The following is a 21267-nucleotide window of genomic DNA, read 5'->3' on the forward strand; positions in this document are numbered from 1 at the left end:
GTGTTTCCGTCTCTTTTCTGTACATTTTATGAGACGCGACCCCATTCCAAGCAGATCCCATTTTCCTGGCACAACCAAACCCTGACCTTGCTTTAAGTAATAAATGGAAGTGCAGACCAAATTTGGCAGTCCTAGCTCTTGTCATTTAGGAGGAGCTCTTGAACAAATAGGCAGGCACATGGAATGACAGACAGATACATAGACAAACTAACTTTTACTAATATATAATAGATGGCTAAAGCTTGCCTTGACTTTATGTCTGGCACTCACTGAACAGAAAGGGCAAAAACAGTCTCCCCACCTGACAAATCCATTTAAGTAACCCAGGAAAGGGACAGGCAGAATTATTCCTTATCCCTATTCTTTTTACGGTACCATGCACCCCAAAAGGGGTAGGAAATAGGCAAGGCTATAGCCCCGCACCACGATGCACTTGGCCACACAGAGCATCATTAGCTGCAGCTCAAAAAGGAACTCAGTAGAACACAACAAATCTTTCCCAGGGCTCTGTAATGGACCTTTGTAATGGCACCATCAAGCCCATATTATGTACATTATAATGTACATATTTATATATAAATATAAAAAACTACTGGTTTCAATAATATCTTGAGGCAATGTGTTCCACATACCAAGAGGGAGAAGGGATCAGATTGGCACTCAGTGACTCAATGTATAGGTGTGGCCTAAAGGTTTTCGGCTCCCTAGGTGAACTGTGATTTTAGGCTTCTCATTTAACAGAGAGAAAAATGAGACATCTAGAATGAAATTTTACCTTTATTTACTTGGCATTTGAAATGAACAATGTAAAAATAAAAATAAAAATTGTAAGTGATTTTTTTCTACTTTTCATTAATCCTAACACAATAGTCTACAATAAACACACAATCTTAATCTTACAAGTACTTGTGATTCTCTTTCTATAATCTCGTTAAAACCTCTTACCAAATTTCTCAAGTCTAGCACAATACAAATTCTTTGTGGGTACAATGCTCTCAGGATCATGGCTTGTAAGACAGTAGAACCGCTGTTGTAGATCGCTGACCGACCTTCACAACAACACTGACTCAACTGTATGACTGGACAACCCTGGGCTATTGAGAATGACTGAACTGTGAGACCCCACCCCCGACAGCACTCTTTTGGAGCTATGCCGTGACCCATTTTAACTGTATTTACATACGCAGCCATGCTCCACAATGTGAAATAAAAAATATAACTCAACTTCTGACATGGCTGTGATACACTGTTTTACAAGTACAATAATTGATACTTTCATTTATAAGAAGTAACATATTAGTATTTTTTAAATACTGTAGAGAAAAAATTCACTTCCATCTAATTTTGCATCCCTTAAAACCTCATGCCCCAGACGATAACCTAGTCTGTCTATGTAGTTGGGCTGGCCCTGGCAGTATGCTCTGTTTGCAGAAGTTTTCATTAACAAATAGCTACTCCAAACTGGCATATGTGAACAACTCACTATGTGGAGGCAAAGATTGTAGATCCCTTTCTTTCCTCTGTACTACCTCGCTGGAGAAAACCCAACCAAATTAAAAAAAAAATGAGACTCACAAAAACAAGGGGGGCCAGGTTGAGGACACCTCTGTCAAATAATTTTAAAGGCCTTTGGTTGTGTAGACTTCTACTCCTACTTCTAGTATTGTTTAGGGAAATAATGCACTGGATTAAAAAAAAGACCACCAAAAAGCTACCAAAGAATTTCTACTTAATTTTCAAAGTGCTTAATGTATTTTATTATTGGAAAATTTACATTAAGTTACACTGGGATTTTTACTGTATTATGAAATGCATTAAATGAAACAAAAGAAACAGGTCTCTGACAGCAGAGGATAACTCTTTAATTCTAGTAGTTACTTTCCTTTACCCTCAAGGAAAAACCTGCATTTTTCCCATATAAGAATTCTCCAAATGTAATGAACAAGAGAAAGAAATACTTATTCAATAGTCTAATAAACCCCAGCAGAAACAATGCATCTTTTCAGATGCTTAAATATCTGAGACTCCATGCAGACATTTGGTGAATAGATGGAATAAAATGCTTTGCACAGCATATTTTGACTTGTGGTGGGATGCACTGGTTGTTATGGACACTATAGTAATAAGGAACTAAGCTGCTTTTAAGCGCTATAACATTTTGTGAGCAGTGTTACATTTTGAAAATTAATTTATTTAAACAACTAGAAACACTTGAATAAAAGAGATTTAAAAACAAACCATATACTTTTTACTGTGCCACACGACTTCAACACATCTTAATTATTTATATTGCAAATAGGAAAAGAGTTAGAACAAAGGCATATTTTAAATAGTCTGGAAGAAAAGAGGCAATTTATTTTACAGAATGTGGCCTTGAATGGTCCCAGCTTATTATGCAACAAATTACCTCTGTGCAAATTAATGCAAGTTCTACAGAATCTTCCTCCATCTTAGGAGTCCTTCCATTAGTTTCCAGAGGTAAAAAAACCCCTCTTTTTCACCTTCTCTCCCTTCAAAGCATACAAACTAGACAGCAAAAATAGGATAACACTTTGACACAGTGGTACAGTTTAAATTAAATTTTATGCTGAAATCATCCATTATATTACATTACTCCCTTTTCCGCACAAAGCTCTTATACCCTTGCTAGGATGATGAACAACTCCATAATGTCTCTGATAGCTGATTACTGATCTAAGAACAGCTATGCAAGTATCGGACTACATTCATGATCTCACTCAATCACTCACAAAGTAAATGTTGCGCTCTCCATGAGAATTAGTATTGTTTTACCCCCAGCAAGAGATTAATGTCGTATCTCAAGCCATCATTTGTTCTGGAAAACCAAAGAGTATAAAATAACATGGCTTAAGTAGAAAAACATTTTCTAGAAAGTATTCAAGCAAAAATAAAATACATTAGTTTTCTGGGACCTCTGGGTTACATTGTGGTTAACGTGAATTTCAGCCATGGTCTTTTTGTTTTGTTTTGCTATTTCAGTAGAAGAAGTTCTAAAAAAATCACTGAATTTTGGAACTGAACTCTGGAGTCCAAGCTTTCTACTATGTGGGATAGTTTACTTTGAAACTTGTGCTTAAAAAATACTGACAAATTAATAGTGACATTAGGGGTGCATCTACACCACACCTGTAGCTCCCCAAATTGCATATTTTATTTCGATCTAAATAAAGAGCTATTCCAAAATGTCTGTTACTCCTTGTGGAACAAGAGTTACAGGGACGCTGGAATAGCGCACCCGTTATTTCAAAATCTATTTAGAAATAACAGGCGCATTTAAAGATGAAGAATAGCTATTTCGGGATACTTCTGGTATCCTGAAATAGCACCGCTGTCTAGATGTAGCCTACGAATCTGCAGTTCTAGACTGCAAAAATTATTCATGGTTGGATATGAGACTAAATAAAATTTCAGCCTAATTTATGAAAATGTGAATTAGAGTTGCTGATGCAAATGTGCACTGTGAAACACACTGAGGATTTTATGAAATACTATCAAAGGAATTTGATATTGTCTCTGTCCGTCATATGATGGCTGATCCCTTCCTGTCAACTGTCATTCTCTCCCCTTGCTTTAGAAAGCTGTCTATGATAATCTACTATAATCTCCATTTTCCTTTGCATTCTACCACAATATAATGAAATATTTATTAGACCCAGAACCAAATGGAAACAGAATGATGCCAGAATTACTCATTTACTATATGGAATTATGTGATAAGCAAAGTTACAAATCATTAAGTTCACGAGTGCTTTGCGTTTCTTATTTTCTGATGTGCAAAGATGACATTTTATAAAAATCAATGTGCTTATATCCACTATTATAACCATTCTCAGTTTGCCTTTTCCTCTTCTCTATAAACAATGGCATCTTTACAAATGTAAAGGTAACTCCAAACTTGCTGTAAGAGCATCTTTTCCAGTAACCTGGGGTATGTCTAGACTACATGCCTCTGGCAACAGAGGCATGTAGATTAGGCTCCCCGGCGTAGGAAAATGAAGCGGCGATTTAAATAATTGCAGCTTCATTTAAATTAAAATGGCTGCCGCGCTGAGCCGATCAGCTGTTTGTTGGCTCAGCACGCTAGTCTGGACACTCCGCGGTCGACATCAAAGGCATTTGTTGACCACCCTGTTATACCTCGTGGGATGAGATTTACCGGGGTGGTCGACAAATGCCTTTGATATCGATCACAGAGCGTCCAGACTAGCACGCTGAGCTGACAAACAGCTGATGAGCTATGCACAGCAGCCATTTAAATTTAAACAAAGTGGTGATTATTTAAATCGCCGCTTCATTTTCCTATGCCGTGTAGCCTAATCTACATGCCTCTGGCAACAGAGGCATGTAGTCTAGACATACCCTTACTCTGATTGCACTGGAGTTTGCTTGGAGTAGTATTTTACAGACTATTTACTGACTGAAACAAAAAACAGGACTATGTAGCACTTTAAAGACTAACAAGATGGTTCATTAGGTAATGAGCTTTCGTGGGCCAGACCCACTTCCTCAGATCAAATAGTGGAAGAAAATTGTCACAACCATATATACCAAAGGATACAATTTAAAAAAATGAACACATATGAAAAGGACAAATCAAATTTCAGAACAGAAGGGGGATAAGAGGGGGGAAGGTAAATGTCTGTGAGCTAGTGTCGAAATTAAGCATAAGTTTAAACAAAGACATTAATTATCTTACCCATTACAAAGATAGCTTCCCCAATTATCACCTCTAATATCATTAGCTCACAGACATTTACCTCCCCCCCATCCCCCTTCTGTTCTGAAATTTGATTTGTCCTTTTCATATGTGTTCATTTTTTAAATTGTATCCTTTGATATATATGGTTGTGACAATTTTCTTCCACAATTTGATCTGAGGAAGTGGGTCTGGCCCACGAAAGCTCATCACCTAATGAACCATCTTGTTAGTCTTTAAAGTGCTACATAGTCCTGTATTTTGTTTCAGCTACACCAGACTAACACGGCTACATTTCTATCACTATTTACTGACTGCTCATTTCCAAGGAGGCTCCTTTTCTAAATACTCTCACAGAAGAGGTTTTTGACAGGCTTAATACTCTCTGTTCACCACAGGTTGAAATAATGACACTGAAAAGTGAATTGCATTCCCTGCAATCACTGACATTGAAGGAACAAATCCAGAACTCCATTAATATTGTCAGGGGACCCATAACACAGAAGTTTCCCTTCTATTTCTGACCAATCCTCAATTGTTTTCAGGTACATTCTCTGCTTTCTTTTTAACAAGTTACAGGGAAGGCATTGTAGAAAATGAAGAACACGAACAGAGGAAATACATAACCTACATTTTTTTTAAAATATTAAATTTTTGTTTGGCGTTCTGTCAAACCTTTATTACCCAGAAATCTCCCAAAGACAGTACAGATTGCACCTCTGAAAACTGGCACTCTCTGATCCGGCAACATCCGTGGTCTGCAGGACCATGGATGCTCTTGGATCAGAGAACCCGGAAGCCTAAGGGCTGGAGGGCCAGCCAGGGGCAAGGGCAACAGGGCAGGCAACTTGGGGGCAGCATGGGACAAGGGTTAGAGTCCCCTGGCAGCCCCATGGAGTATGGGGCTGGAGCCAGAGCCCCGCGGAAGCCCAATGAAGTGTGGGGCCATGGCCCCGCGGTAGCCCCATGGGAGCACAGGGCTGGAACCAGAGATGGAGCCCTGCAGCAGCCCATGGCAAGCAGAGCCAGAGTCCCAAGGCAGGAACTGGAGCCTGGGCTGCCCAGGGAACTAGCAGCAGCTGGGCAAGCAGTCCTGTCAGGTTGGGGGAGGGGGAGAAGGGAAGCATAAGGCTGGTTGCTTCCTGGGGCAGCCTGCCAGCAATGGACTTGGGGGCCAATGGCAGGGGAACCTCCCCTGGTCCAGCAAATTCTCTCATTCACAACCATTTAGATTGCAACAGTACCAGACCAGGGAGGTCCAAACTGTATTAATGAAGAGCCGAGGCCCAGTCCCACCCAAGTCCATAGAGATCTACAGCATGTACCGTGACTCTGAGAGCCAAACTCATAGGTTTTAATTACTGTTGCAAAATTGTAATACTTGCAGGGGTGTTTTAATAAAAGCTTAGGTGCACTCACTGAAGGTGCTTCCTTTACTTCCTAATGCTGCATGAGCACTGCCAATAATACTACTTTCCTAGTATTGAAGACAATTCTAGTCTTCTTACTACAAATACTACTTTCCCTGTACTGGAATTGAAGACAAAAGGCTGCGGTCAGAAAGCCCATTCACCAACCTTTCCTAAATCAAGCATGAAAAACTAACCTGTCCAAGCATGTCTGGTGCAATGGGAATGGCGGGCCAGATGGCAGAGTAGACACCGAAGAACACCAACCAGAGCAGCATGCTTCCCCAAACGGCCAGGTGGCTAAACTGTAGAGGTGACAAAAGAGAACATCAAACAGCTCATTTTCCACTTAATAATGTCTATGTTACTATAGTAATAGAAATGTAGCCGTGTTAGTCTGGTGTAGCTGAAGCAAAATACAGGACTATGTAGCACTTTAAAGACTAACAAGATGGTTTATTAGATGATGAGCTTTCGTGGGCCAGACCCACTGAGGAAGAACCCACGAAAGCTCATAATCTAATAAACCATCTTGTTAGTCTTTAAAGTGCTACATAGTCCTGTATTTTGCTATGTTACTATACTTCTTCTAGGAGTCTTTTTCTGTCCAGATTTGTCAGTCTCAACTCAAAGTTAATCCACTGTACTTGGTTTTAGGCCAGTGGCACAGACTGGTTTAAACAGCACAGAACAGCTCCACTTTTTAATCTTTTCTCCATGGCACAGCAGACAGACGGTTTGTTCAGCTAGTCTCTCTCACTTACAGCCTCAGAAACACATTAGATTCTCCTTAGAATGCTGAGGTGCCCTCTAACTCCTGGTTCCTATTTTATTCATCCTGGGTTACATGATGCACCAACCTGGATGTTTTCAAAGATATAGGTTAGAGATCACACCCACAAAAGTCTTATTATGCCACTGCATGTATGCATATAAACCATGTGCACCACTGATACCCATCACTGGAAGAATCATACACATTGACTACAAGAAAAACCACTATCTATTATGTACTGATTATTTAAAAAATGTGTGCTAGGTGATTTATTGATATGCAGGAAAATCAATCCCCTGAAGAGTCTACAGAAGAATGATGGTAAACAAAGCAATATAAAGTGATCAAGCAGATGCATTGCATAAGTTGACTACAATGGGAGGTCATAAATGCCTGTGTACTTTACATATACACTATTGTCAAAGGAGGGCTTTGAGACATAAGGTGGAAAGCTGAGTTTACCTTTAATACCGAAGAAGTGAATGCTATTTTACTTGGGTTCTCATACACTATCAATGTGTTATTTCCCATTTAGAAATATCACATAGAGCAGGGGGACTATAAGCCAGGAAAAAGTTATGTTTGTGAAACAGTCATTGATTTTGCTAGTTGGCAAATCACTCCAACTTCTAGTGCTGCAATTTAGTCATTTGTTAAACAAGTAAAATAATACCTGCTTTACATAGGTACTGGAAGGCTTAATTAATGCTAGTGAAGAGCTTTGAGATCCTGGATGAAAGGCACAACAGATACAGGGTATAGTTCTTAACAGTAAATGCGTATTTTAAATGCTGATCACAGACCTATATTGAACTTCCTGATTATGTGATCAGAGAAGTGTGTTAATCCATGTTTTGAGATGTGAAGGCTGATGACCTTTCTGGAGTAAAATATGATGGACCATCAGGTCATTTAACAAGGTCCTATTGTACTAGTTTGCATTCTCACATGTATGTACTTTGACAGCTTATACTATGGGCTCAATCTTACAAGGTGTTAGCATTGCTATCTCCCACTGACTGTAGTTTTGATTGAGAGGCACTTAAAACACTTGCCTAGGTCCTTCCCTAAATAGGGATGGACATAAGCACATACTTAAGTGCTCTCCCGAATCAGATTCTTCTTTGGTAGCTAAGGGTACTGAACACCTCCTAGCATTCAGCTCTTGTGGAGTTGCTTCAGGAATTCTTATTTAAAGAAAAAACAGAATTACAAGAAAAAACCCTGCAAAGATTATATTTTCAGAGCAGATTACTGCAGCAATTTCAAGCCATAAACACTGTTCAGGCTGAAGTTCTGCTATACATTAATCAAGTCACTAAGATTAAAAGAGACAAATATAAGCAGAGGAAGATCTATGGGTTTCGTTGGTTTTTGGGGTTTTTTTTTGTGTTTTGCTTTTTAATAGGTGTATTTATATAGAATGGGGATGAACTCACATCTTCCCCTCATCTTGCTCCAACTGCACTGTCCCACTCTGCAAACTCTTCAAGAGATGCTTCTCTAATCCTACCACAGCTTTAAACTCTTCAGCCTCGCTTTCATGTTGTGCTGCTGCCCCTACTTACACCTCTTCTTCTCATGTCCTCCCCATCTTTCTTCTTATGGTCCCACTAATCACTTCTCCCTCATCTGTGTCCTTTTCCAGCTTTCAGCCCTGTGCCTTCTTTCACGAGCCCTAAGCTTGGAACTTCATGTATGTCACATGCCTACCCTCTTCTGCCTGCCATCTCTTCTTAAAATACTTAATCTGTGTTGCCTCTCATTGTTGATTTTAAAGTACTATGAACTGTCTGGGTATGTCTACACTACAGTGTTATTTTGAAATATCTTATTTTGAAATAGTTAATTCGAAATAGCTTATTTCGAAATAACACATCTACACACAAAATGCATTTCGAAATAGTGTTTTGCTATTTTGAAATAGTGATTCCACACTGAGTAGACACTGAATTGCATTGAAGGCTGGCTGGAACCAGATCCAGCAGGGCATCAGGTCAGGAGTTTAATTGTGTGGCTGCTGCCTGAGGCTATCTGAGGCTTGTGCTTAAAGGGACCCCCCACTCCAGGCAGCTGGTTCTCAGCTTTCCCTGCTTGCTTGCCTACCTCGATGAGGGACAGTAAAGCATGTGTGTCTCTGCGTGCTCTGATTGCCCTCACTCGGGACACCACAGCACTCTGCAACATGGAGCTGGAGTGGCCCCTGGGCACTCTCGTGCTTCTCGTAGATGCATTGCTGTGAGCCTGGCTGCACTTTCTGCAGGCTGCCATCCAGGAGGTCCATTGGGGGCTGTCAGTATCCAGTAGGCCCTGCGGGAGAGCTTACACCCTGAGGAGCACTAAGAACCTCCCTGGTCTGCCCCACTGGGGGCTTGTGCCTCATTTCTCCCCCACATCGTTCCACTTACCCTTCCAGCTCCCCTTCCTGATGTCAAATAAAATACACGTATTTTCATGAACACAAACTCTCTTTATTTAACAAAACTGGGGGAGGGGGATGAAACTGGTGAGACTGGAGAAAGGAGGTGAGAGGGGAGAAAAGAGGGTGGGAAAAGGGAGGGGAAACCTGAGAGGAGGGAGGTGGAAGGAAGAAGCAAGGGGAAGAAGGGGGAGGGGAAGCTCAGGGCTCAGGGTTGGGGGTCTTGCCGGACCAACTTGATTTTCATGTGAACCTGCTCCTGGGTTCGCATGTGGCCTTTGGTGGCCAGGCTGGCAGCTATCCTGCCATAGACAGCCACGTTCCTCCGTCTAGTGCGGAGATCATGGACATTGGGAGCATCCCTTCCAAACTTGAGTAAGGTCCACCCTGACCTCCATCCTGGACCAGGAAGGCACCCGCCTTCTCCAGGTCCTGGCAGACTCCTGGGAGCTGGCAGACTGCTCCTAGGGAGTGGTGGAGGGCTGGCTGCCAGTGGCTTTCTGGCTCATGTTTTGGGGTCCCTGGGTCATGGGCAGTGACTGCTGGTTCTGGGCCAGCAGGCTTGGAACTGGCATAGGCACTGTGGCCAGTCAACTCCTTTAAGGGCTCTGAGGAGGGAGGGAAGGGAGAGGAGTGTTCTTGGTTAAGGCTGGAGTGGCCACCAGGGCTCCCTGGGAAGGCTGGAGGCCCCCTATTTCGAAATAAGTGTCTACACAGCACTTATTTCGAATTAGCTATTTCGAATTTGGCGTTATTCCTCGTAGAATGAGGTTTACCAAATTCAAAATAAGTGCTCCACTATTTCAAATTTATTTTGAAACAGCGGTTTGGCTGAGTAGACACTAGTAAAGTTAATTCAAAATAACGGCTGTTATTTCAAATTAACTTTGATGTGTAGACATACCCTCTGTGAATATTTTGATGTACAAAGGTAAAAACCAGAAGTAACTGTTGAAAGTTTAAAATTGATACAAATCAAAGGAACAGCTGCCTCCAGTTTTCTCATTTTGGTTTAGGTATCCTGTCTGTCGAAACTCATTTGTAACCTCTTTTGTTGTATATTGTTACATATAGTCCTGCAGTGGGCTCTTCTGTAAGTGTTTTGTGAAGCGCCCATTGCAGTGCAATATGTAGCAATATACAACAGTAAGTCATTCTGAGCTGTGCTGCTCTAAAGATTTATCTGCCATTGGTCAGACCATTCCCTCCCCACTGTGCTTACTGGATATGTTAGGATAAGAACGGCTGTGTATCTTTGTCGGTTCAATATTTAAAGCTTTCAGTTGTATCTCTCACATTCTCTCATGGGGCCAAACACATCTTTCACTCTTGAGAACAAACCTGCATGTAACCAATCTGCTCAGTGATGGAGAAGAGGCTCACAGTCACATATTTAATAGTCTTCAAGTAATACGAATGTTCTTCATGCATTGATTCACTCACAGCTGAAACAATGAGTGTTACCATCACAAGGGGAGAAACACATCACCACCAGGTCCAAGGCAGAGTGAGCAGTTATAAAGAAAAATTCTTCCCATTATTTTTATATCAGAAAAGCCCATACAACTAATATATAAAATAAAGGAGAAAAGAACCCTTGTATTGCTGACAGGGAAGATTTTTGGCATATGATGACATTTTATTCATAAAATCCTAGTATAAAAAACATAGGGATTTATTGACCAGTGTAAGTGCCTTTTTGGCTAAATTCAGAAAGCAGGAAGGTCAGTAATTGGTATCTTTTGAGTCACATGGGGATAATTATTCAGGGAAGAGGGATAAGAAACATCAAATTATTCTGAATGTAACAGGATTTGAAGAGGCCCCATATGTCTAGGGAGCAGATTTTGATGCATCCACTTAGAGTGTGTGTGGGGTTCATTTGTTTTTAATAAATGTTTTTACATTTTTAAATGGCACTGAACTACACATCATAAAAAATCTACGAACTAACAACAACAGCAAAAATAGCACTTAGGTTCTTTTGTTTGTTGCAGATTAGAGGATGAAACAGCACATTCAAAACAAAGTAAAATAAAACAATCCACTTTTTCATCTTCAAAATGTTGTATAAACATTAACTAATTAATCCATATGGCTTCTCTGTGAGGTATATAAGAATTATTACATTTTAAAGCGGGAGGAGCGGAGGCAGTGAGATTAAAGGACTTGGCCAAGTCCAATAAGGGAGTCAGTGGGGTCCTGAAGGGATATGAACATGAGAGTCCCTAGATTACAAGTTTGTGCTCAGAATACTAGACCACATCACTCCATTCGTTCTAGTAATACCACTGGGTAAAAATTTATTGTTACCATGCAAGTAATAATAAATAATTTGTGAGGCACTTTATAGACATAGCAGTCCCTGTTCTAAGAGTTTGGTATAGTTATTGGTTAGAAAAAGAAAGCCATTTATGGCTAAACCATATATAGTCTGCAGAGTATTCTGTGGCCTACATTTTTGAGCGATTGGTGATTTTGGATGCCTTGATTCTTATGTGCCCCGCTTAGGACATCTCAGACTCTTTTAGGGTATGTCTACACTACAAAGTTAGTTCGAACTAACGGACGTTAGTTCGAACTAACTTTAATAGGTGCTACACTAGCGCTCCGCTAGTTTGAATTTGAATCGAACTAGCGGAGCGCTTAGTTCGAACTAGGTAAACCTCATTTTACGAGGACTAACGCCTAGTTCGAACTAGCTAGTTCGAACTAAGGGCTGTGTAGCCCTTTAGTTCGAACTAGTGGGAGGCTAGCCCTCCCCAGGTTTCCCTGGTGGCCACTCTGGCCAACACCAGGGAAACTCTATGCCCCCCTCCCGGCCCCGGACCCCTTAAAGGGGCACGGGCTGGCTACGGTGCCCGTGCCAGGTGCAAGCCTGCCAGCACCCAGCTAGCAGACCCTGCACCTGGCACGGCACAGAGCCACCCACCCGATGCCCCCCAGCCCACCCCCTCTTGCCGGGACCAGGCTGGCGGCTCCCGGGAGCTTGCCCTGGACCGCAAGAGGCGGGCACCTTCCTGGGCTAGTGCGGACATCGTGGACCTCGTCCACGATCTCCGCACTAGGCACAGGAAAGTGGCCGTCTAGGACAGGAGAGCTGCCAGCCTGGCCACCCAGGAGCAGGTGTGCATGAAAATCAAGGGGGTCCACTGAGACCCCCGACCCTGAGCCCTGAGCTTACAATGGCCGTCCTGGGTCAGACCAAAGGTCCATCTAGCTCAGTAGCCTGTCTGCCGACAGCGGCCAACCCTAGGGACCCTGGAGGGGATGGACCGAAGACAGTGACCAAGCCATTTGTCTCGTGCCATCCCTCTCCAGCCTTCCACAAACTTTGGGCAGGGACACCACTCCTACCCCCTGGCTAAGACTACTCCATGGACCCAACCTCCATGACTTGATCTCACTTCCCTTTAAACTCTGTTCTAGTTCCAGCCTTCACAGCCTCCTGCAGCAAGGAGTTCCGCAGGTTAACTATTTGCTTTGGGAAGAAGAACAACTTTCTCTTACTAGTTTCAAGCCTGCTACCCATTCCTTTCCTTTGGTGTCCTATAGTCCTTCTTTATGGGAACTCAGGAAGAACTTTTCTGAATGCACCCTCTCCACCCAACCCCTGCTTTTAGAGACCTCTATCCTGTCCCCCCTCCGTCTCCTCTTTTCTAAGCTGAACAGTCCCAGTCTCTGTAGCCTTTCTTCATCTGGGACCTGTTCCCAACCCCTGATCATGTTAGTTGCCCTCCCTTCTCCCAGCCTTTCTCTTCCCCTCTCCCACCTCCTTTTCCCAGTCTCCCCCAGTTTTTTTCAATAAAGACAGAGTCAATGTTGGAAGAAACGTTATCTTTATTTTGTACATCAATAAGAAGGGGGGCTAGGGAAGGGTAAGTGGAAGGAGGTGAGGGAGGAATGGGGTACGAGCCCCCGATGGGGAGGACTGGGCTGGCTCTGCGGGCTTCTGGGGGTGGAAGCTCTCCTGCAGCCCCCCAATTACTCCCTCTCCCCAGATGGCAGCCTGCGGCAAGTGCAGCCGGGCTGATGGCCGAGTGGTGTGATGTGCCCAGTATGGGTACTCCGGGCACTCCAAGCCAGAACTTCTTTGCAAGCGGGGCACCCCTTAGAACTGTGTGTCCGGGGTGGGGGTCGGGACCCTTTAAGCGCAGCCCTCGGCTAGCCTGAGACAGCATCTCCATGCTCTAAGTCCTCCTTTTATGCCCTGCCGGCACTGCTTCCGGCCATCCTTAAGCCCTGTTCAGAGTCCACTCAATGTGGACTTGCTAGTTCGAATTAGCAAAACGCTAATTCGAACTAGTTTTTAGTTCTAGATGCGTTAGTTCGAACTAGCTTAGTTCGAATTAACTAATTCGAACTAAGTTAGTTCGAACTAGCGCTGTAGTGTAGACGTACCCAGAGATATCTCAAACTGGGGGCCTAAAAACTGAAGCAACCAAAAATCGCTGTTCATTTCGGAAAATGCAGGTGTTAATGTTTCTGAAAAATTTCTATTAAGGGGGCAGCAAAGTAGAAAGTAATTGGATTTCTGAGAGTCTATAACCCTAAATTCTGTCACCTGTGGCATGTCTACCTATTGGGCAGCATAGGCAGAATGATTCATTAATCTGAGGTTCAGAGATTAAATTAATAAATTGTCAATCTCAAATCTAATCAATTCTGTTTCAGGAAAAGGAACAATATTTAGAAATACAAAGAGAAAAGTAATATATGAAAATTTCCGAGGACTTGAAAAATAAAGAATTACTAAAACAACAACAAGGAAAAAAATAAAAGGATCTAACACAAAGCCAACTGAAGTTAGTGGAGGTCAGACTGTAATTGCTTATTGGTTGCTAGACACCTTTTGTTTGGTACTGTTATACATTACTTCTAAAATGGCTATGTAGTGGATCTGGTTACAAAAAAGACATAGATTACAAGCCAAAGTCACTGGCTTTAATTGAGTTACTCCAATGATGGCCATATCCAATAAATTAAATTAGACTGTTTACATGAGCCAAGCTAATAAAAATGTTTGATGCCAAGTCTTGGCCATTATATTATGTTCTATCATCTGCAGATATCCTCTAATACAAACATGCTCTATGAAGAAAAAACAAGGAAAACAATGCTGTAACTCCAGATGACAGATAATTCTAACCCAAATTAAAATATACCCTCTACTATCTCCACTTCAAACCTACAAGCAAACAATTGTTAATTTTGATATTAACACATAGCATGCAATAGAAAGAAAGATGTGGGCAAGAAAATTACTAAAAAAAAGACTGCGGACCACTTACTTTAGTCCATGCTGTGGTTTCTAAACCAGCTTTCAAACAAACAGTAATGACAACATACTGTGGAAAGAAAGAAATGGAAGAAATATATTATATTCAGCATGCATATTCCTCTTCTAGCTATTTAACTCCACCCTTCTAAAAACAACAGTACTTTTATTTATATGCTGCCCATTCCCAAAGGCCTCTGGACACCTATCAACATAATATAAGGCATAATTTTAGACAATATCATCCAGGAAATTTCTGAAGGAGGGAATGAAAAGGAAAAAACAAAAAATTACATACACACAGATCTCATTCATATGCTTATTGATTTATATCAATGTTTGATTGGAAGCAATGCTACTATCGAGCAAAATGGCTAAGATAAAAATGCTAAAAACTTACTGTATAAACAATGTTTCCCACAAATAAATAGTCTGGCCCTTGGCCATTTGTGAACACTGCATCTGAAAGAGAGATAAGAAAGCTTATCATATTTGATCATCAATCAGTGTATCAACAGAATGGAAAAAAAGGGGAGATTTTCAAAGGCAAAGGTTTTTAATAACGTGCCTGGAAAAATCTTTCCAGAATTTGCCTTTGTAGAGTATCTTTCATACCTTAAGCTTCTCAAAGCACTTCAAAAAGCAGTATGTTAGAAACTGGTAACATAGTGTTATATTACGTCTCTACTTTTGTGAGCTCAGAAATAGCACAGTCATAACCTTGCTTGTTAAAAACTTTTTTAGTGAGAGAATGAATGTTTGCCAGGCGCTAACAAACAAATTGCCCAGAAGAGCTGAGGAATTTTTTATGTCACTCTGTGCTGAATATTGATGCCTCTAATATTTTTTGGAAATTATATATTCTTTGGAAGTAACATAATTTTTAAACATGAAGTGATTTGTAGCCAAATGATATTGGCTTTAAAAAGAAAGCAAAAGATCTGGAGTGGACACATGAAACATATGAATGGATGTTAATGTATCAACTGACTGGCATTCAGTCTTAGGGTACGTCTAGACTTCCGTCGACAATTTGCGTCCAGACACATGGAGTTCTGTCGACAAAGCAAGCCGCTTTGTCGACAGAACTCCATAGTCTGGATGCAGTGTTACAGGCAATAACACCTTCTGTCGACAGAGTTCTGTCGATAGAAAGTGTTATGCCTCGTAAAATGAGGTATACCAGCGTCGACAAAACCGCGGAGTTCTGTCGACGTTACGTCGACAGAACTCCGCGGTAGTGTAGACGCTGGTATTGTTTTGTCGACAAAAGTCCACTTTTGTCGACAAAACTAGGTAGTCTAGACACACCCTTAGACACACCCTTTCTCCTGGCAGAAAGTGAGCAGAAGGGTAAGTATATCTTGACCTATCATCTGAAAGTGCCACACTTAGCTATACTTCAGATGTCTATTTAGTCATGCTTAGCATTTGCCAGCTTAAAATAGAGGCCTATGAAAGAGTCACTTACTGATGTGGCTTGTAGCCTTAGGCTACATCTACACTACAGTGGAGATTGACAATCGATTTACTGCCAGTTGATTTAGCAAGTCTAGTGAAGACCACCAAATCAACCACAGATCATTCTCCAGTCGACCCCGGAACTCTAGACCTGTTGAGAAAAGTAAGGTAAGTAGAGAGGTAAATTTTCAAACCTTAACCCTCTGCTGACTAGGAGCTGTCAATCATGCCTACTATAAATATTCCAAACTGTAGTTAGGTGGACAAAAGTCCTGTTTTCATTTGTGACCTAAATAGCATCTAAACGTAGACCTTTGTAGGTAAAAAGACATTTGCAATCACCAATTGTGATTTTGTAATCACCTATGTCACACTGACCATCCAGTTTGGATTTGCTGTTTAATCATTGCATGGAAGTGGTACTGCACACGTGATGGGGGTCAGAATTGTAACTTACTTTTCCGCACCTCTGAATCCTTTAACCTAGGCCTGCTAGGTTAGCTTTCCTGGCTGCTGAGATAAAAGGTATTTACTGAAAGTGTTGTATGATTTTAAAACTGCTTCCTAGCCAGTATGGATGGGAGCTTGTTTAGTTTCTTGTTATTGGAATCTGTAATCATCTTATCTTTTCTTACTGAACATAATAGTCCTAATCTCTATTGCCTTTCACCTTGTGTAGGCCTTGACACCAGTAAAAACTGGGTGTAAAATGTTACCAAATCAGAATGGAAGGACTCTCACCATACTTTGTTGTCTATTGCACTGGTATTAATGAAAACAAAGGTGAAAAGCAACAGAGAATTAGGCCTATTATCTCCAGTGCATGTAGTCAATGCCCAGAGTGGCTTACATTAGTATCTATTTAGGTTTGTAGTAAAATCCGTCCATGTGTGGCCATACTGGCTGTCATGGATCCAGTGTAATCTAACCCAGTTATTCTGACTATATGCTGCTTATACTACAGACTCATGGGAAACATTTTAGTTCGTATATCTAAGTCATTTTCAATGTAATTACTAGATTTAAAAAAAATTCTAACATTATACTGCATTTTATAATCACACTCTTTGGGAATACAATGGTCCTGCATATAAAGACCTTTCTGTTAATAAGAAAGAATCTGAAGATGTACAGAAAACATCTATCTTTAGGACTATACAAGTGTCCATTCACTGAACTCATTCCTAAGGAACTCAAGAGGATAAAGAGCATCGATTGCAGAGTGAATGAAACATTTTTGTCTGAAGTTTTAAATACACTTTTTACTCAAACACAATGAGAGTTGGAAACTTTATATTTGTCCCAATGGTGTATACTCACATTTAGAATACTTTTTCTGAAATGAAATTAATAATATTGGTGAAGAATGAACATCCTAATTTATTTCATTTATTGATACTTAAAAGGGCATTTTAAGAGGGTATTTGTATTTAAGATAATAGGGATAGATCAAGAAGTTAAGGAAAAATATAAACAAAAAGAAGTTTGTAACCTCTGGATACATCAACCTAAAACTCAATTTACAGAGGAGCTATTTAAATTAACCCAATATTAGCACTGGCTGTTATGCTTCATAACCTGTGAGTAATTCATGAGTCAAGTAATAAGTTGATAGACTGCAAGGGTTTCTCTTGTCCAAATATAACTGGCTGGCTACAGAGTGAAATTTCTTGTCTTTCGATAAAGTACCAAGTACTAGACATCAGGATGTCACAGCCACATTTGATAGAATAAATCCTGTTCTCATTTTTCCAACACTGGACCTGATTCAGCTTCTATTGAAATGACAGGCAGCCCTTCCATTGACTTAACTGGAAGCTGGCTGGGACACTTGGGGAATTACCCTGCATTTTATAGGCAATTTGGGAAGAGTCTATTATGGGAATTTAAAAGACCCAACAAAATACCAAAGCAAAAATATTCTCTACAGGAAGGATATAAAACTCATGATATGAACACTGTACAAGTATGAGAAATGAGGAATTAAAATATTAGAAAATGAAAGAAAACTGAAGGCTTGTGTGTATGTGTGTCTGTGCATGAACCCAGGTGTTATTTCAGAAGACAGAAGTGTGTGACTGAAAGAGGATTACTAAAAACCAGGTATGAAAGTCACTATATGGAACATATCCATGTCAAATGCAAGAAAAGTGGCTTCTAAAGGTCAGTGTTGATAAATGGTCAGGCCTAGAAGCTATAACCAACCCAGCTGTCTATCATAATTAGTTTTCTTAGAAGCTGTTGTGACCTCCAGCTCTGCAAACATGTTGGCACTGGGAAGACTGAATGCTACTTGCTGACATTTGAAATAATGAAGCAGTTACCATGTTCCAGCACTTTCAGTGGAAACCAGAAAAGAATTATGGAGTGGATCAAGGCGTTGATGCAGTGACCCCAGAAAACCTGAGGGAAAACAAACCAAGAAAGTCAGGAGTCGGCCAAAACTTTTGATTTCTCTCTAACGCCCAACAAATGCTTCATTGTAAAGTTTACTGGCAGAAAGTAATGTTTCTCCTCAGCTGCACTACTTGAACTTTTCCGAAATATATTTCCTCATCCACATTTCATGGAATTTCTGTGCAACAAGTGGGCAACCCTGCTTCAACTGAAGAAGTTTTTTAAAATACAATATGTCAGATTATATATATTACCTTCAAAAAGCTTTATCAGAATATGGAGAGCAGGTGGATTCACCTTTGCTTAATTGCTCAAATTATCATGATGATAGAAAGGACTTTATTTTCTTCTAATAGAGAAAATTATTTTGTACCCCATAATGCTCCATTTAAAAGTCTTATGTTTCTCTTATGTCAAAGATTTGCATATTCTGCTGTTTTGTTCTTTGAAATTTTAGCATCCCCCCAACAAAACAAACCTAGGGTCTTGCTTTGTTTTAAGAGTATATTTAATTATTCATTGAAAAAAACCCTAGAACCTCAAATGCTGAAGAGGTCAGTAAATTAATGAAACACAAAGTGTCTCATAGTCTCCAAAACATGAAAAAAAATACAAGAAAAAAATCACCCTAATTTAACAAAAACTTTTAAAGTATACTTATCAAGGCTGGTAGGTTGGTTTATGGCAGCATTTCAATATGAAAATCAAAACCAGATCATCCAGCTTCTCTGAAAGCAGCAGACAAGCTATATATTTGTAGATAGAGTTATCAATAAGTTGTATGTTTCATATTCAGAGATGGACCATAATCTGAACTCTTCCAAAATTTGGATGGACTTTAGGATTATTATTCTAGTTAAGGCATCTCTTCTAGTCAGTACTCAGAAATAACAATTTATTTTGAAAAGAACACAGCATTCTAGGAAGCAAGGACAACTCTGATTTTAAGGGTTTCTGGCATAAAACCGAAGTAAAACTGAATGAGACCTTTGGGATAGAAAAAAGTAAGACTTAAATATATGCTATTATTTTTCTTTATTTTTTTTCTAAAATACATTATTTCCCATTACCTTTGTGTTGAACCCATCAGCATTTTGCGTAATTTTGTAGAGTTGGGGAAATCTAAGCATGCTGTCTTGAGTACATGATCTTTCAAAGATTCCCAGAGCAAAAGGTGGTAAGGCTGTGAAAATCTACAAAGAAAATGAACAGTATTAAACACTACTAAAAACACCTATTAACTTTATAAGTAAGTTCAGTATAATGTTTGAGATCTAGGCTTTTACCTAGTGCCATTGAAGTCAACAACATTTCTCCCACTGAGTTCAGCCATGACAAAGCCTCATCCCCAGTGTGTAATTTGAGGCAATTCTCTCAAGATATCAAAACATCATAACTGGCAGACAATTCACCCAGCAGATCTCCCAGTCATCACAAGCCAACTATCTGCATGTATAATAATCAATTTCCCTATTACTATTATCTATCTCTTACTAATAACAGGAGTCTCCTCCCCAGAGAGGTACCAATTAACAATAACATTTTTTGAGTACATTGAAAGGAGGAAGCCTGCCAAACATTCAGTGGGGCCACAAGGTGATCAAGGTGCTAAAAAAGAACTCAAGGAAGACAAAGGCTGTAAATGCAGAGAGGCTACATTCATTTTTGGAACTCTCCCCTGCCTGATAGTGATAACAAACTCCATCCACAAGCCTTAGCTTGCTCCAGTCTACCTCCCAAATCCTATTCTTGCTTTGTCCAGGTCTGACCTCGGGCTTCGGATCCTGGCCTGGCTGCCACCACACCAACCACTACACCAGACGTCAATCACTAAGTCTGATCTGCCACATCTCAGTTTTGACAAATAGTACAAGGGTAAGTCAAAAAGTCTCTGCAATGTATTTACTGTATTAAAATTAACACAACAGCAATACAGAACTCATAAGTATCATTGTTCAACATAGTTCCCCTGCTTTTCAACACACTTGGTCCAGCGTTGCACAAGATTTTGTATGCCTTCAGAAAAAAATGTTTTCAGCTGGGCGGCAAGCCAGGTATGCACCACCTCCTTCAAATCATGGTCGCTGGCAAAACGATAGCCTCTTAAAGCATCTTTGAGGGGTCTCTCTGATGTTTGCTCTCTGGCTCATAGTGGTGGATCCACGTTTCATCACCAATGACAACGCGACTCAAAAAAGCGTCACATTCCTCATGATACCAGTTCAAAAGGCGGTTACAGATGTCCAAACAGTTACGTCTGTGCTGTTTTGTGAGTTGTTTGGGAACGCACCATGCACAAACTTTACTGAAGCAAAGTTTGTAGTGGATGATTTTAATAGGCAGAACCATGACTAATCTGCAGTTGGTTTGCCACTTCATCGACAGTCACCCTCTTGTTTTCGAGAATCAGCATGCGGACTTGTTCTATGTTCCTTTCAATAGTCGATGTGGATGGGCGCCCTGATCATTCTTCGTCAGTGATACTTGTTTGGCCATTTTTGAACATGTCAATCCATTCATGCTTCGCTGCAGCAAAATACTGTCACCGTACTGTGCTGATAGTCTTCGATGAATTTCTGCACCTCTTACACCTTCAGCCCACAAAAACTGAATTACTGCACGCTGCTCTTCTTTGGTGCATGTGGAAAGCGGAGTGGCCAAGTAGACCCCACTAGTAGTGAAAGACATCTGAACGGTCAAGGCCAAATATGTCACTACAATATAGGGAGGTTCCGTGCTTACGGTTGCGCGCGAATTCAGCAGTTGGGCCAATCGCAAAAAAAAGATATGAACACTTTGCGGATGCTTTTT

The 21267-nt window shown here is 40.6% G+C and overlaps 1 protein-coding gene across 1 annotated transcript in view; it reads right to left on the reverse strand.

The window, feature by feature from the left end:
• ATP8A2 (ATPase phospholipid transporting 8A2) overlaps window positions 1-21267 on the reverse strand; it is a 554076-nt gene that overhangs the window by 143388 nt on the left and 389421 nt on the right. Inside the window, exons 28-32 of the mRNA XM_014581486.4 lie at window positions 19527-19649; window positions 18384-18462; window positions 14999-15060; window positions 14612-14668; window positions 6324-6431 (exon numbers count right to left, since the gene is read on the reverse strand). Coding sequence (XP_014436972.2) covers window positions 6324-6431; window positions 14612-14668; window positions 14999-15060; window positions 18384-18462; window positions 19527-19649 — 429 coding nt within the window. The remainder of the gene's footprint in view (window positions 1-6323; window positions 6432-14611; window positions 14669-14998; window positions 15061-18383; window positions 18463-19526; window positions 19650-21267) is intronic.

Source organism: Pelodiscus sinensis, chromosome 1 (assembly GCF_052426305.1).
Source record: "Pelodiscus sinensis isolate ZL-2025 chromosome 1, ASM5242630v1, whole genome shotgun sequence".
NCBI classification, from domain to species: Eukaryota; Metazoa; Chordata; order Testudines; family Trionychidae; genus Pelodiscus; species Pelodiscus sinensis.